This window comes from Leucoraja erinacea, chromosome 34, assembly GCF_028641065.1.
Source record: "Leucoraja erinacea ecotype New England chromosome 34, Leri_hhj_1, whole genome shotgun sequence".
Lineage (NCBI taxonomy): Eukaryota > Metazoa > Chordata > Chondrichthyes > Rajiformes > Rajidae > Leucoraja > Leucoraja erinaceus.
Window position 1 is genome coordinate 477744 of NC_073410.1, and position 17257 is coordinate 495000.

At 46.3% G+C, this 17257-nt stretch overlaps 1 protein-coding gene across 1 annotated transcript in view; it reads right to left on the reverse strand.

Annotated features, from left to right (window-relative positions):
• Window positions 1-989: 989 nt before the first annotated feature.
• Window positions 990-17257, reverse strand: part of adam8a (ADAM metallopeptidase domain 8a) — a 32590-nt gene continuing 16322 nt past the window's right edge. Inside the window, exons 14-25 of the mRNA XM_055661593.1 lie at window positions 16412-16607; window positions 14589-14691; window positions 13691-13871; window positions 12796-12873; window positions 11756-11837; window positions 10733-10856; window positions 8242-8425; window positions 7544-7603; window positions 5575-5646; window positions 4602-4655; window positions 3987-4046; window positions 990-3008 (exon numbers count right to left, since the gene is read on the reverse strand). Coding sequence (XP_055517568.1) covers window positions 2958-3008; window positions 3987-4046; window positions 4602-4655; window positions 5575-5646; window positions 7544-7603; window positions 8242-8425; window positions 10733-10856; window positions 11756-11837; window positions 12796-12873; window positions 13691-13871; window positions 14589-14691; window positions 16412-16607 — 1245 coding nt within the window. The 3' untranslated portion in view covers window positions 990-2957. The remainder of the gene's footprint in view (window positions 3009-3986; window positions 4047-4601; window positions 4656-5574; window positions 5647-7543; window positions 7604-8241; window positions 8426-10732; window positions 10857-11755; window positions 11838-12795; window positions 12874-13690; window positions 13872-14588; window positions 14692-16411; window positions 16608-17257) is intronic.

Consider the following 17257-nt stretch of genomic DNA (forward strand, 5'->3'; position numbering starts at 1 on the left):
GGTGAGAAACATAACAACAAAGTGAATCACTCAAATCTATCCCCCCCCCCCCCCCAAATGTTGACCAAGCAAACTATGTCCCACCTACACATTTCCAAATTCAGAATGAGTGAAATGGAATGTCCTCCATTCCTCACTGCCAATGCTTTAACTAAAGATAATTAAATTCTAGATGATTAAAATAAACGAAAGCATCAAATTATCACCAAGCAAAAGAACCAAACACTTGGTCAGGAAACAGTCAGCAACACTAACTCACCTAAACCTGGGAAGAGCAATGAATCTTTCTGTAAGGATGTTAGGGGGTCTCCTCTCCTCAGATGGGTGTTAAGCTATGGACCAAGGTATAACACGTTGTTCTATTTGCTACATGTATACTATACAACTGAACTCTTGTATATGTTCAAGGATTCATAAATCTGTGCTCTTTCTGAAGAGAACTGGCCCTGAACAATTTCACCATTGCTGAATTAATTTATATTCTGATATCCACATGGTAGATGTTCCAAGATAGTTTGGGCCATACAAAGATGGTCCAGTTGCCCAATGGTCCCAAAAGCTACTGTTGCCTTTGCAACTTCACCTCATTGCAAGTGGCATCTTACAGGAAGGAACGTGATGCCGACATTATTTTGTAAATTAGAATCCTGGCTAGAACCGTTGCTTTTGGTTCTGATGGAAGTTGAACAATACAGTACACCAACACTCCCAAACAGCATGACTGAATTCAATACAAGTAGTATCAATGTGACAATAATTAATGACTGTGAAATGGAAAGTTAATCGAGCATCTGCATTCTAAAATCCAAAGACATACACAACTTCCAACATGATTTTTAAATTCTGCTCATTAATACTAAGTTCTTTTTTTTTTTTTAATGGCTTAGTTTTAAAATAACCACGTCAACAGTTTTGGTCCAATTTGACTTTGTACTTGAGGTAAACAGATGAACAAGAACAATAGGCACCCCCAAATAAAGTGCAATATCTTATTGCATTAAAATACAGATTTATTTGCTAGAAGAAAATAAATAACCCATTTCACACTGAAACAATTGTTCAGGCCAGCTGAAAAAGTGCATACAATTTACGGAAATATCCGTGAAATAGGCACAATGGAGTTCAATTCAAATACCAAAGATCAATTAAACATGTTGCGATTCACCAAACGATAGAATCAGGTTAATCTGGAAATGGGGCATATTCTTGCATTGATTAAAATCGTGGGAGAGTTAAAAATTACATTTCATTGCAACAGGAATCTTGCATAAATATTGCCAATAAAATTAGATAGATATTCACTTGCAAATTAGAATTATAAAAAATATCTGAGGCGATTCAAATAAAGCTTGAATTATTTGAAGCTTGTCCTACCCATACCTTTTAAAAGGAATAAATATCATAAAAAAGGTTTCCACATACGCCATTAGCTAGCCCCACAAACAACAGTGGTTCAACGTCATTTTTCTCTATAAACTGTATTTAAATTAATAATTAGATTCAAGTACAACTTCAATTCATGGTATTTGCAGCAGCTACCAAGGTGAATACTCCTGATATTATGTTGATTATTGCACTTGGTCTGTGTGCTTGATTATGAATGCAGACCTGAGGCAGAACTGCAACAAACAGCAATTTGGATTTGAACTATTCCTCTTCCAAAAACAAACATGGGAACTGAAGCAGGTAAAATACTTGTTTGTTACAGAGGATGTTCTGACAGTTAACATGGGTTAAATTACCATTACAACATATTCCCATCAAACCTTTCATATTTAAAGCATTTGTCCTGACTGATTTGAATAAAGTTGCTGAGTGAAAAGATGGAATTCCTGGCTGCATTTGCTCTGTGTTTACTCACCACTCATTGATAAATTGACCTTCACTGAACCCGACAATAAAATACATTTGAACCTTTGGTAATTTTTTCATCAAACCAAGGTGAGCAGAACGTCATATTTGTACATGGAATAGTTGTCCAAACATCATTTTAATATTTATAAATGTAATGGGGCAATTTCAACAAGGGACATAGCATTGAAGATAGACACAAAATGCTGGAGTAATTCAGCGGGACAGGCAGCATCTTTGGAGAGAAGGAATGGGTGACGTTTCGGGTCGAGATTTCCTGCATCAAGGAACATCAGCGAGTCCATTCTTATGACGGAGTAGACTCGATGGGCCGAATGGCCTAATTCTGCTCCTATGACTAATGAACGGTGATACCCAGCAGTTGGTCCGTAATACTAGCTTTTAATTACATTTATCTTCCCCTTGAACTCATGTCCTAGCATCTAAGTAGCAGTCGAGCGAGCAGCAGCTACAGTTATTGCCAAACTGACTGAACTATCAGATAGAAGCTAGGCTTCAGTGCATGAACAGCCCTTCCTTTCACTCTGTCATCCAACACCAACCTTGGTTACTGGGGTGTAGAGAGGTCCCTTGGGTTGGAGTAATTCCAACTGATGCAACTGAATGCAACATTGCTCAAGAACAAAATCTCTGGGGAATGTGCTTCCTCATTGACACCCAAGCTTAGAACTTTCTACAAGATTAAATCAAGAAGTACAATTAATATATTTAATTCAATTTATCATTGTCATTTTGTTTTCCCCCCCCCCCCCCCAAAGTAATCTGTCTAAGCAGAAGGGCCAATTCACAAACTGCATCCCATTGTTTGCAGCAGAAACACTTTAATTTATCTCAGTTAAAAAAAACACAGGCATGATATCTTTAGTAAGTACCATAGTGTGAGTACAGCAGCATCCGTGCAGATATTGTGTCCTCTGGTATTTTAAACTCTACAGAGTAGTTTTGTATTGAGGATTTTGAGTTCTCACTCATCACTGTATGAATTAATATGACAAGAAACCAAAATATATTTTTATCTTCCTCCTGATGTAATGGCTCCACATCTGTGCCTCTGTAGTGCAGTGATGTTGCCACACCGTTCCTCTTCATCTGTGCTGGTTTGGTGGCTTTAAGGCAACTTTTGGCTTGAAACCAACCTAGCAAGATCAAGATTCAACTGTTTAGTCACAATGACACTTAATATTACATTTCATTTTAGATGTCAGAGATACAGCAATGAAACAATGCCCTTCAGCTCACTGAGTCTGTGCCAAGCAATGATCACCCCGTACAAAGGACTGTCCTAGACACTAGCGACAAGTTTACAAAAGACAATTAACCTGGAGTGTGGGAGGAAACCGGAGCACCTGAAGAAAACCCACGCAGTCACAGGGAGAACATGCAAACTCTGTACAAACAGCATCCGTGGTCAGGATTGAACCCGGGTCTCTGGTGTTGTAAGGCTGCAGCTGCACCACCATGCCTCCACTTTATCCACTGATGTGAGTGACATTGCCCTCTTTGTGCTGTTGTCTCAGCTCCAGGGACTAAAGTGGGTGCTGACATGTTCCACACGTGGTGATCACATGGGTTTCTACCACATCCCATAGATGGACAAATGGGTTAATTATCAGTGAAAAGCTTCTCTTCTTGAGGAGGGTCCCAACCCAAAAGGTCACGTACCCAGGGATGCTCCGTGACCCACTGAGTTACTCCAGCACTTTGTGTCTTTCCTTGGTAAACCAGCATCTGCATTGCTTGTTGGGATTACTTTGCTGGGCTCCCGACACCAACCTGAATATTGGATTGTCTCATCACTCTTACTAGCTTTAAATATCAGTTTTAAAATTCTGCAGTAAACAGGGAGCAGTGAAACAGCATGCGATAAGATGAGATGGCTCTAGACTTCACACTGGGCCAGCTTAGATGGACAGACCCTGCCCGACCTTGGTTAGTTAGCGCTGGTACTGCAGTGGTTGTCTGAGGCTTACCGCTGTTGGTCTGCAGGGAGCAGTGAAACAGCATGCGATAAGGTGAGACGGCTCTAGACTTCACACTGGGCCAGCCTAGATGGACAGACCCTGCCCGACCTTGGTTAGTTAGTGCTGGTACTGCAGTGGTTGTCTGAGGCTTACCGCTGTTGGTCTGCAGGGTGCGGTGGGGGGAAGTGCAGGCAAGGTCTTCAGCTTCACTACCTGAAAAACATCAGCTCAACGTTACCACTTCCTTCTGCTCTCTGATGATTAGATCAGTTACACATCATACAAAGTATTTTGTCAGCTAATATTTCATTAGAAACTCTATATCTCTCTTGCTTAGATAACAATTTTAATAACTGGTTATTAAAGAACAAATTCACACACAATTGCTTGGAGATATTCCTACACAGTTGCATGCCCAAGTAGGTTTTATGTACATGTTTAAGATTATTTGCATAAGTGTACAAAGACTGTGTACACCTCCACACGGCTTGTTTTTCTTTGCAAGCCTCAGGGAACAGTGGGGGAAAACCTGCCTGGATTTCTCTATAATGATTGATTCAAGAAACTAAATGTTGTTACTCAAGTGGTTTCAGGGTTTCATGTTTATGGACTCAGGGTTATTTGGAATAAGTGACAGGACAGAAGCAGGCCCTTCAGCCCATCAGCTGTAGGGTAGCTCCTGTCATCTATTTCTGACGACAGGTCATGTTATTGCATTGCGAATGGGTGGAAGCGAGTGAATGGTGGAGAGGGACAAGCAACACTTACTGGCTTAGCCTTGAGTTCTGGCAGTGGTTTAGATGGAGGTGGTGGTGGCCGAGCCTGGTGGGAAGAAAAAAAAACTTGTTTGCAAAAGTATTTTGGACTTAACTGCATTAACATCTTGCAGTTTACATTAACAGATCACCATGTACAACCATTAAGTGGTTCTACTGCACTATTTAAGCTGAAACTATAATAAGTTTGGTGCATCCAAATAAAAAATACCCAGAAACAGTTCTATGTTCCCTCACTTTCTCTCCCTCTCTCTACACACGGGTAGATTTACAGAAGGGCCAATTAACCTACAAACATGCACGTCTTTGGGATCTGGGAAGAACCCGGAGAAAACCCATGCAGTCACAGGAAAAACATGCAAACTCCACACAGAAAGTAGTGGAGGTCAGGATCGAATCTGGGTCTCTGGCGCTGTTTGGCAGCAACTCTTAACTGCGCCGACCCTGATTGATTGGATCGAGAAGAATAAAAATGGTAATAAAACTGTTTTCAAATTAAAGCTGGAATCTGAATCAATAACACTTATGCCGATTAATTTGTGCAGCCAGGTTTAGCCTCCTGTGGCAGATTATCTTCCACTTGCTCTCACGGCATCAACCATCCCTTTGACTAATCCTCAACTGAGATGACATTTTTGCAAAGCAGGCAGCCTGGACAATCACTGCTGGGTTTTCATTTCACCACCCACCTGCTTTGACCATAAATTACTGCTGCATTTGTACAATGCATTAACAAATGCAGTGAATCGATCCATTATCTAGCATTTAAAAATTGTTGCTGCTTCCTACCATAATCCCATATTTAAGGATGGATAAATTACAGTTTCTAACTAGCCACGCCTGCTGACATAGATAGGCCACAAGACTGAATATTCCCAATGTTATTCTTGACCTTTATCCATCAAACATTTACAGCCTAATGAGGAAGCATCATGAAATAAATAGGCATTGCATTGCAGACTCACCGATGCATGTAGCTGCAGAGGTGGTTTAGATGGTGGGATTGGAGGCGGGGCACTTGGTTTCACCATTCGATGCTAGGGTTAGGAAAAGAAAGATTTAAATTCCTGTTACAATTTCAGAATCCAAAAGATTTACAACAATTGATCACGTAAAGGCCATTGGACCTGCATGCACCAATATGATGGCAGGTGCAGTACTGGAGCCTTCAGTCAGACCCTTGAACCATCCACATGGTTCCACATGTTCCAATGGCACGGCAACCGTCTTCCAGTTGGGAGACCTACTGCCTCAGCTCCAGCCTCCAGGTTCAATCCTGATCTTGGGCGCTATCTGTGTGGAGTTTGCATGCTCTCCCTGTGACTGCATGACTTTCCTCCCACATTCCATCGAGGTGCAGGTTGTAAGTTCATTGATCATTGCAAATTATTCCTGGTCATTGACTCGGAGTCAGTGGGTTCACCAACGTTTTGTACAACTGTAATCTAACATCCCAACCTCTGTACTCTCAGTAACTTGTCTGCTGAAGCCTTTAGTGCTGAATGCACTAAAAGCCTTGTTTACCACCCTATCCACCTATGGCACCACATTGAAGGAACTATGTGCCTGCACCCCCAGATCCTTCTGCTCTACAAACACTCCCCAGGGCCCTACTATTTATTGTGAAGGTTCTGGGTTTTGGTTTAACTTCCTAAAATGCAACACCTCACACTTGCGTACATTCGACACCATTCCTCAGCCCACTTGCCGACTTCAGATAACCACCTTCACTATGTACAATTCCACCTATTTTAGTGTTGTCTGCATTAGTGTTACTAATCAAGCCCTGTACGTAGTAGAACATGGGAGGGGAGGTGGGGATAAATTAATAGGCATGAGGGGCGAACACAAAATGGGATAAGTTAGGACAAGTACAAATAGACTTGTAAAGATTGGTGCAGACTCACTAACTGGAGGCCTATTTGCGTGCTTTACGATTCTACAATGCTGAGTATTGCAGCACAGTTTGAAGCACAGTTGTTGCGAGCTGATGCATATTGTGGTTCTGGTCAGGGTGGGGTTCCAGCCTGAGGTGGTTTCACATCCTGGGTAGAAGTGTGAACAACACCACTTTGGTTTTGTGATACAAAGTGGAAACAGGTCCTTCCATCCACTGAGGCCACGCCAAGCAGTGATCATCTGTACACAAGTCTATCCGACACACTAGGGACTATTTACAGAAACCACGTCTTTGGAACGTGGGAGAAAACCAGAGCACCCAGAGAAAACCCACATGGTCACAGGGAGAATGTACAAACTCCATACAGACAGCACCTGTAGTTAGGATCAGACCTGGATTATTGGCTCTGTAAGGCAGCAACTCTACCACCCTTGTGCTTCTTCTGATGAAAGACCAGCATGTGAAAAGATAAGGGATGGAGAGAGGGAGACAATAGGGAAGCAGAAGGGATTAGTTTATTTTGGCATCATGGATAGCACAGACATTGTGGACCGAAGGGCCAGTTCCTGTGCTCTTCTACTAGAGGGAAGCTCCAATCATTTGGGTGGTGCTTTGGCAGGTGACGATCTCCAATCTCATCGCTACTTAAAGCACTTGCAGTGAACCAGCATATATCATCCATGATATGTGATTGAAGGTTTATGATCTCTCTAATGTTCACTTAAATTAATTAAGAACATTGAACTGGCCATGACTAATCTCACTGATGTCCAAACCAACTATTAAAGTGAAAACAAGCAGTTTCTATCCAATACCCAAAGTAATGATGTTCTGATATTCTCCTGGAGTATTTCTCAGTAATTCTGACATTTCTATGAAGTGGTTGGGGCATTTTAATTGTCAAGTAATAGCAGATTTGACAAATATGAGTGATGTCACATTATTTGATAACTTGAATATATCCCATTAATGCAAAGTAACAACTGTTGTGTATTAGTGATAAATTCACGAACGTCTGTGCGAGGATATTTTACCTGCAATGACTTTGCTGCAGTGTGTGGGGAAAGGGTCTTGTTCACCACTGGTTTTGGAGGCTACATGAAAATAAAACAAAAATTAAACTAATTGGCTGACATTTGTACATAAAACTCTGTCAATACGTTTTATTGAAAATGTTATGTATTTTAATAATTTATTTAGATGTTGTTTGCATATTGCCAACCAGCCCCTCTGTTAATTAATATAACAATCTGATAAGTGAGGCCCAGTACAAATTGGAGGAACAGCACCTCATATTTCGCTTGGGTAGCTTACACCCCAACGGTATGAACATTGACTTCCCTAATTTCAGAGAGCCCTTGCTTTCACCCTCCTTCCCCCCCCTTCCCAGTTCTCCTGCAAGTCCGACTGTCTCCACCCACTTTCCATCTTTTTCCCGCCACCCCCCCTCCCGACATCAGTCTAAAGAAGGGTCTCGACCCGAAACGTCACCTATTCCTTCTCTCCAGAGATGCTGCCTGTCCCGCTGAGTTACTCCAGCATTTTGTGTCTACCACCAGTGCAAGGAGGTAACTTCAGCAGGTGAGATGCAGTGGCTCAAGGTTGCTCATCATCTGCCCCATCAAACACACTGGGCTCATTGGCAATGTACAGGTTCAGTATGGACCAAGCACATACAGGCATACTGCAATGAGATGAGACTGGCAGGATGGGAACAGTCTGGTGTGTTTACCGGAGGAGCTGGACGGCAGGGCATGACCATGATCTGTAGAGGCTTGTCTTCTCTGGACGCAGCCAGCAGTGCATGTCTGACGGGCGTTCTACGGCTGTTTGGGAGCACGGCCTTGGAGCCGTTCCTGCCCTTTCCATCCACAAACATCGGGTTTGTCAAACCGCACGAACTGGACTTTATTGGTCTGTAATGAAACAGAGACGTTATTCAGTCAGTCAGCAGCTGTAACTCTGGCATCTGCTACAGTAACAAGTCTCAGCCTCTTGTGGAATGACTGCCCCCTGTAGTGGCAGCGGATTGCTCTCTCTAATGGTGGCGATGGCTGTAGGTCCCACCACGCTCCATGCAGGTTATCCTGCAGAGGGGGGTCTGTCACTGGGGAACCAGCCTGGGGTCTAGAGTCCAGACCACCCACAACATTCCACAGCCTTACCAACATTGGTGTCTGATAGTCAGACAAGGTGAAGCAGCTCACAAAGATGCAAATCGTTTAAAAAATATCTATAGTTTAGAGATACAGCATGGAAACTGGCTCTTCAGCCCATCAAGTTCATGCTAGCCACCAAACACCTGTACACACTGGTTCTATGTTATCCTACTGTCTTGCCCACTCACTTTACACTAGGGGCAAATTACAGAGAATAATTGACCTACAAACCTGCACTTCATTGGGAGAAAACCAGAGCACCCGGAGGAAACCCACGCAGTCACAGGGAGAACATGCAAACTCCACACAGACAGCGCCCAAGATCAGGTTCAAACCCATTTCTCAGGTGCTGTGAGGCAGCAGCTCTACCTGTTGCAGCTTGTGGGTCCACTGTTTGTAAATTTAGTAAATATAGATTTACCAAAACGCCTTAAGTAATAGAAATTAACCGTTACATTTTAAATTGTAATATAAATGTGTGAAATGTGCACCAAGATTCTTGTTCAAGCTGAGTGGTGACTTTCCCCTGCATGAGAACAGCAGCTGTATTTGGTGGGCAACAGAGGGGAGGGGTACAGTCTGCCCTGTCTCCCAGATGTTGCCCCTACCCACCACACGCCCCGTCATTCATACAGCTATCTGCACCCTTCACTTGGCTGCTCCTCCAAATGCTGACTACTGACGTCTCACATACAACCCCAAACTGATCACCCCCTTCATTCCCCAAGTTGTACCGTACAGCCTGACTGGCGATCCCACCAGAATATCTTCTCTACATTGACCCATTTACTATTGTCACATGTGCAGAGGTACAGTGAAAAGCTTGTGTACTATCTGGCCAAAGAAAAGACTACACATGATTACGATCAAGCTGTCCATAGTAAAGAGAAAGGATACAAGGTTTAGTGTAAAGATATTGCACCGACTGCAATATTCCTCCAAGTATTAACATTGTTACACAACCCCAATCATGTTACAAAGGGCTGGAGAAGGGTCTTGACCCGAAACGTCACCCATTCCTTCTCTCCAGAGATGCTGCCTATCCCGCTGAGTTACTCCGGCATTTTGTGTCTATCTTCTGTTACAAAGGTCAGATGATTACTTCCTATTTCAGCAAAAAGGACAAATTCAACCCCTATCCATCACACGATTTCAACTCCATCTTAAAGAAGGCTCTTGAAAAGATTTAGATCATGTTTTAAAAGCCAAGCACCTGGCTAATTGAGAAGAAACATAACTTTAATCAATAAATAAAAAGGTAATAAATGCTAATCTCAGATTCCTATCTCAATATCAAAATGTACACTAACTTTTATGTGAACTGTAACCATCTTACCATTTTGCTGAAAACAGCAGTGTACATGCCTCATAAATCTAACGCTGTACCAAGGAAGCCTCTACTGAATTGTACCAAAGTGAGTGCATGTGACCAAAGTGGTTAGTCATCAATTTAATTCCTGTTTATATGTAATTTTTATTTCAGAACTCACTTCCTGTAGATTAACCACAGATTTAAAAAAACACACTAAATGTATTTTGTTTTCCTGGTAGATTGGAGAAACAAAGATGACCACATTTGCTTCAGTGTCTCTGGATTATTACTGATTCAACCAAGTCTTCTGATCACAATTCAAGTGTAGCTTTTAGTTTCAACTCAATTCCCAGCTCACTACAGATTGTCCTGGTGGGATCTTTGGGATTTTGTAACCAGTAAAACGGCAGAGGAACAGTCACTGTTCAGTATAAAACAGAGATCAACAGAGTTCTGTGCCTTTGATGTTGTGTGGAGAGACAGCAGAGAAACACACGAGGTATAAGGTCAGTCAGCCGCCATTTGTGGGAAGTGGGAAGTGGGAATGTGGGAATGTCCAAGTGAGCCTGGATATTCTTCAAATGGATACATTGGATTTAGTCTTCATAATACCAGGAAAGTACTGCTGGCTTCTTCGAATTGCATGCGTCCACAAAATCTCCAAATTAACTGAGCGATATTTAACGTAAATGATGTATTGTAAAAATGTCCAATAACATGGGGATAATTTGGGGAAACAAATCAGTACTCACATTTTTTTAATATATTTCTTCATTAAGCATCCTTTGTAATATAGAAGTCCGCCACTAATGAGAATGAGTAGAAGGAAGAAAGGCACCAGCACCCAGACGACAATGATAGTCACTCCATCACTCACTGGAAGGAAAATGACAAATGAACTCAAGTTGAACACATCAGCTGTTGAAACTGTACAGGCAGAGCAGGGTGTGAGATTAATGCCATTCCTCAAAGCTCCAAGCCCCATGACAAAACCTGCTGGTGTTTCTGGAGAGCGAGTACATACATGATGGAACTGTCCACATAATGGGGCAAGAGACAAGACTAAACCAACTGCAGCTTCTCATGGGATGGACATCCAATCATCTAAACACGAGGGAAGCAGGGAAATTATTCACTGAACGTTGGCTAGAGCCAACACGGACTACGCTAGTGGGCAAGGAGTATTTTCCGTTAGTATGTTGCCAGATTACACCATGAACAGCTGGTTTGCCCCTTCACACCACCTTCAAATTCAAACATTGAACCAGTCACCAGACACCGAATCCCCATCAGGTAGTGCCAAGATCAGAGTCACACAGCCAGCCATGAAACAATCCACAATCCGCATACTACTGGTGTCAATGGTAACATTAGCCCCGTGGAACAGAATCCTCACTCTGCTTAAGATGTGTCTCAATAATGAATCCCTAGGGATTGAGATCCAGGGTCCAGGTGCTGGAAGATGGGGTTAATGCAATGGGTGACCATAAGTCATAGGAACACAACTTAGGCCATTCAGCCCATTGAGTCTACTCTGCCATTCAATCATGGCTGATCTACTTTTCCCATTCTCCTGCCTTCTCCCTGTAATCTTTAACATCTGCACTAATCTAGAAGGTTGGTTGGCATGGACATGGTGGGCCGAATGGCCTGTTCCCATGCTGTACGTCTCAATGACACAGTGACTGCCTAGTCCTTGTGTGGGCATGAGAAGCTGGTGCTAGGAGGGGTTGTATGTGTGGTTGAGGTACAGCAAGTAGTGGCTGGATTCTTACCTGGTAGGCCATCCTTCCGCATGGCACAGTCTGGCTTTGCCCAGCCTGGGTCACAGTGACAGAATCCCTGGTGGTTGCAAACCTTCAAAACAAGACAACCAGCAACATTGAGATCAACATGGAATAAACGGAGGAGAATAACCCCCCGTGTGGAATGCCCGACACGTTATGCAGACGGCACTCGTGCTGCTCTCAGTGCATGTCCCCATGCACTGCACACATTCAGACCCATCCGCAGATAGCTAGTCCATGTGCAGACCCCTAGTGCATAGTGGGCAGGACCTTCAGCAGCACCACATCCCTGCACCCCCTCTGAAGAACAACAGCACCTGTTCCACCCGGAGAATTCTCCAAAAGATTGATGAAAGTAGATTGAATACTAAACATTTTCAAGCTGGATAGAGTGCAGAGATCGTTTACCAGGATGTTGCCGGGACTCGAGGTGCCTGAGCAATAGGGAGAGGTTGAGCAGGCTGGGACTTTATTCCTTGGTGAGGAATCACGTCTTATAGAGGTGTACAAAATCACAAGGGGAATAGATTGGGTGAACACACACAGTCTTTGACTCAGAGAACCAGAGGACACAGGTTGAAGGTGAGAGGGTGAAAGGTTTAATAGCAATGTGGTGGCCTGTAATAGGAATGTTATCCACAAAGAGAGTGGTGGGTGTATGGAACAAGCTGCCAGAAGTGGAGGCAGTTGAGGCAGGGTCTATCACAACATTTAAGAGAGACTTGGACGTATCTGGATGGGAACGGTTCAGGTGGATACGGGCCAGATGTGGGGAAATGGGACAGGTGTGGATGGGGCATGTTGGTCAGCAGTGTGTGCGACTGGCCCTGTTCTGTGCTGTGTAACTCCATGTTAAAATATCACAGACGTGGAGTCAAAACAAATCTCCTTCGTTCCACGATCATTTGTGAATCATCCTCCAGTCAACGGGGTCAACTTTTCCAACCCTTCAGGATGTGAAGAGATTGGTACAGCTCTCCGTAGCAGCAAACCCTGAAGGTCACTTGTACTGAAGCCCAGCTGCTTACCCCATGGCTGTTGCATTTCCTGGAACAATTCCGTGATCCGTACAGCAGGAAACTCTGGCACCGACCATCGTAACAGACCTGTTGATGAAATAGATCAGACTTGTTACATCCAGAGTAACAACAATCCCAGCAGCCAGTTTACACAGTGTGATGTAACTGCCCTGTAATGTTCCTGTAACTGGGACCTGTAACTGGGGCCTGTAACTGGGGCCTGTAACCGGGGCCTGTAACCGGGGCCTGTAACCGGGGCCTGTAACCGGGGCCTGTAACTGGGGCCTGGGGCCTGTAACCGGGGCCTGTAACCGGGGCCTGTAACCGGGGCCTGTAACCGGGGCCTGTAACCGGGGCCTGTAACCGGGGGCCTGTAACTGGGGCCTGTAACCGGGGCCTGTAACCGGGGCCTATAACTGGGGCCTGTAACCTGGGCCTGTAACCCGGCCCTGTAACCCGGGCCTGTCACCGGGGCCTGTAACCCGTTCCTGTAACCGCGCCCTGTAACGGGGGCCTTTACCCTGGGCCTGTAATGGGCCCCTGTAACGGGGGCCTGTAACCGGGGCCTGTAATGGGTCCCTGTAACCGAGGCCTGTAACCGGGGTAACCGGGGCCTGTAACCGGGGCCTGTAACCGGGGCCTGTAACTGGGGCCTGTAACCGGGGCCTATAACTGGGGCCTGTAATGAGTCCCTGTAACCGGGGCCTGTAACCGGGGCCTGTAACCGGGGCCTGTAACCGGGGCCTGTAACCGGGGCCTGTAACCGGGGCCTGTAACTGCGGCCTGTAACCGGGGCCTGTAACCGGGGCCTGTAACCGGGGCCTGTAACTGGGGCCTGTAACTGGGGCCTGTAACCGGGGCCTGTAACCTTGATTGCTCATGACACCAGCCGTTAGTCTCTCACCATCTCATCTCCACATTTGGTGCCAGTGGCCACGTGCCCAGGGTCGGCCACACCAGTGCTCTGGTCATTCAGCGTTGCCACCTTACACACAAGGTTGTGGTTCAGTTCCACTTCATACTTCGCTTGAGTTATGGGAAACTTGTTTCCTCCAACACAGTGCATTTTACCACATTTTATGTCTCTGTAAAACAAACAAATCTTAAATAATTACACTACAGAAGATGCAGAATTCTCGTGTTATGTCGGTGCGCTGGGAGATTGCAACCTTCACGGGGTCCGCCCTGTTTGGACAAATGCAATCAACCCGGCGTGCACAATCAAATAAGATAAAATAGACCAAGTTGTCCTACAACTTCAGGCTGTGCACGCCACACACAAGAAGAAGTGTTATGTCCGTCACCAACTAATCTACCTCTCGAATTTAGATTTGTTTCCTGCCAACAGTTTAAAGTGATTTCCTGAAATGGGATCATGGCATAGGGACATGCAGGCAGTAGTCAGGTGCATGGTTGTTGGCGCAGCGTTAATGCACCAGGGACAGCTCGGTGGTGCAGCAGTAGAGTTGCTGCCTCGCAGCACCAGAGTCCCGGCATCCATCCTGACTACAGGTGCTGTCTGTGTGGAGTCTGAACGTTCTCCCAGTGATCCGCATGGGTTTTCTCCGGGATCTCTGGTTTCCTCCCACACTCCAGTCATGTGGATTTGTAGGCTAATTTGCTTGGTATGAATGTAAATTGGCCCCAGTATGTAGGATAGCATAAGTGTGCAGGGATCGCTGGTCAGTGTGGACTCGGTGGGCTGAAGGGCCTGTTTACGTGCTGCATCTCTAAACACTAGAGCATTGGATGGGAACATGCAGCTGGTGGGGGTTAGTACACAGTAGTTGGTTCATGCTTACTTTGGCCGACAGGCTTCAGGACCATAGCTGGTTGCTCTGCAATAAAGGTACTTGTTTCCTATCACATTCTGCTGGAAGCAGAGGTTTGGAGCCACTGCTGCATCTGTAAACATCAGGAGATAATTCACATTCAGTGTCATTACTGCAGCCCGACGTTACAGTTGGAGACAGCGGAGTGGAGCTTGCTGCAAGAATTAATGATTCCCTGGCACATCTGGCCCGGCCCTGGCACATCTGGCACTGCCCTGGAACATCTGGCCCTGCCCTGGAACATCTGGCACGGCCCTAGCACCTGGTCCTGCCCTGGAACATCTGGCACTGCCCATCTGGCCCTGCCCTGGCACATCTGGCCCTGCCCTGGCACATCTGGCACTGCCCTGGCACATCTGGCACTGCCCTGGCACATCTGGCACTGCCCTGGCACATCTGGCCCTGCCCTGGAACATCTGGCACTGCCCTGGAACATCTGGCACTGCCCTGGAACATCTGGCCCTGCCCTGGAACATCTGGCCCTGCCCTAGAACATCTGGCATTGCCCTGGCACATCTGGCACTGCCCTGGCACATCTGGCCCTGCCCTAGCACATCTGGCCCTGTCCTGGCACATCTGGCCCTGTCCTGGCACATCTGGCCCTGTCCTGGAACATCTGGCCCTGCCCTGGAACATCTGGCCCTGCCCTGGAACATCTGGCACTGCCCTGGAACATCTGGCCCTGCCCTGGAACATCTGGCCCTGCCCTGGATCTGGCCCTGCCCTGGCACATCTGGCACTGCCCTGGAACATCTGGCCTGTCCTAGAACATCTGGAACTGCCCTGGAACATCTGGCACTGCCCTGGAACATCTGGCCCTGCCCTGGAACATCTGGCCCTGCCCTGGAACATCTGGCCCAGCCCTGGAACATCTGGCCCAGCCCTGGAACATCTAGCCCAGCCCTGGAACATCTGGCCCTGCCCTGGAACATCTGGCCCAGCCCTGGAACATCTGGCACTGCCCTGGAACATCTGGCACTGCCCTGGAACATCTGGCACTGCCCTGGAACATCTGGCCCTGCCCTAGAACATCTGGCCTTGCCCTGGCACATCTGGCCCTACCCTAGAACATCTGGCCTTGTCCTAGAACATCTGGCACTGAACACCAGGCCTTGCACGTGGCGACATTGAGGTTGGGAACGAGGTCAAAGGTGAGACCTCCTGCTCCACAGCTGGAATACCACGACCTCCTGAACAGATGTTGTTCACATCTGTCCCCTTCGCTAATGCCAACAGATTAAAAAGATTGTTTAGTTTTTATTTTAATGTTTTTCTTTACTTTCTAGTACAAAGCATGTGATGGTTAATGAGATGAAGTGTAAGCAGCAGTCTGGGGTGAATGGTGAACCCCAACATGCCCAGCCTTGGTCTCTGCTTCACCTGTCCTCCACAACCACCAACTATCACTGGGCACAGAGTCAATAACACAAGCTGCACAAATGGCCACTCAGCCCCTCAAACCTGTTCTGCCCTTCACTCTGACCGTGGGCTGCCCACTCAGATCCTCCACTCCCTAGTGAACGAGTGACCGATGGTCAGCATGGACTTGGTGGGCCGAACGGCCTGTTTGTGTGCTGTATCTAAAAATCTAAAAGGATCTGTGGTACTCATGTAGAGTATGATTTGATTGGATAGCACCCAGAACAGCTTTTCACCGTATTTCTGTGCACGTTACAATGAATACACTAAACCCAGATCAATATGTCAATCAGCACCAGGGTGTGGAGTGTGATTGGGATCCATGGGTTGTCCACACATGAGTGGACCGGCCCGCCCGCCCACACGTGCATTACCTGGTCCCCACAGGGCGATGCACTGCTGCTGATGTGTGGGGCATTGGCCGTTGTAGCAGTAGCTCTGGCCACCGCTGCAGGGAGAGCCGTTCATGGCGAAGGCATCGTCTGGGCATTGGCTGCTCTGCCCATCGCAGTAGTCAGTGAGGTCGCAGTCATGGTGAGCAGGTCTGCACGTGTCACCCGCTGCACGGAACTGCATGGGAACAACAGACAACGTCACGTACTCACACGCAGAAGTCACGCCACGAGGTGCACGGAACAGGGCACACGGAACAGGGCACATGGAACAGGGAACAACAGGGGACATGGATCTAGAAACACGGAACAGGGCACACGGAACAGGAGACACGGAACAGGGGACACGGGTCAGGGGGCACACGGAACAGGAGACACGGAACAGGGGACACGGAACAGGAACAGGAGACACGGAACAGGGGACACGGAACAGGAGACACGGAACAGGAAACACGGAACAGGGGACACGGAACAGGACACGGAACAGGAAACACGGAACAGGACACGGACAAATCTCCTCCGCTCATTCATCAACAGGGCACCTCTCCAATTCCGTCGACAGCCAACCAGTTCCAGTCAATCCCATTCTCTGGCCTTCTTCCCGCAACCCTTGACACCTTTACTAATCACAAAACTGTCAATCTCTGTTTAAAAAACATCCATTAATTTGGCCTCCACAGCCGTCTGAGGCATGAATTCCACAGATTCACCGCCTTCTAAAAAAAATTATTCCTCATCTCCTTCCGAAAGGAACATCCTTTAATTCTGAGGTAGTGGTCCTAGACTCTCCCATTAGTGTAAACATCCTCTCCACATTCACTCTATTCA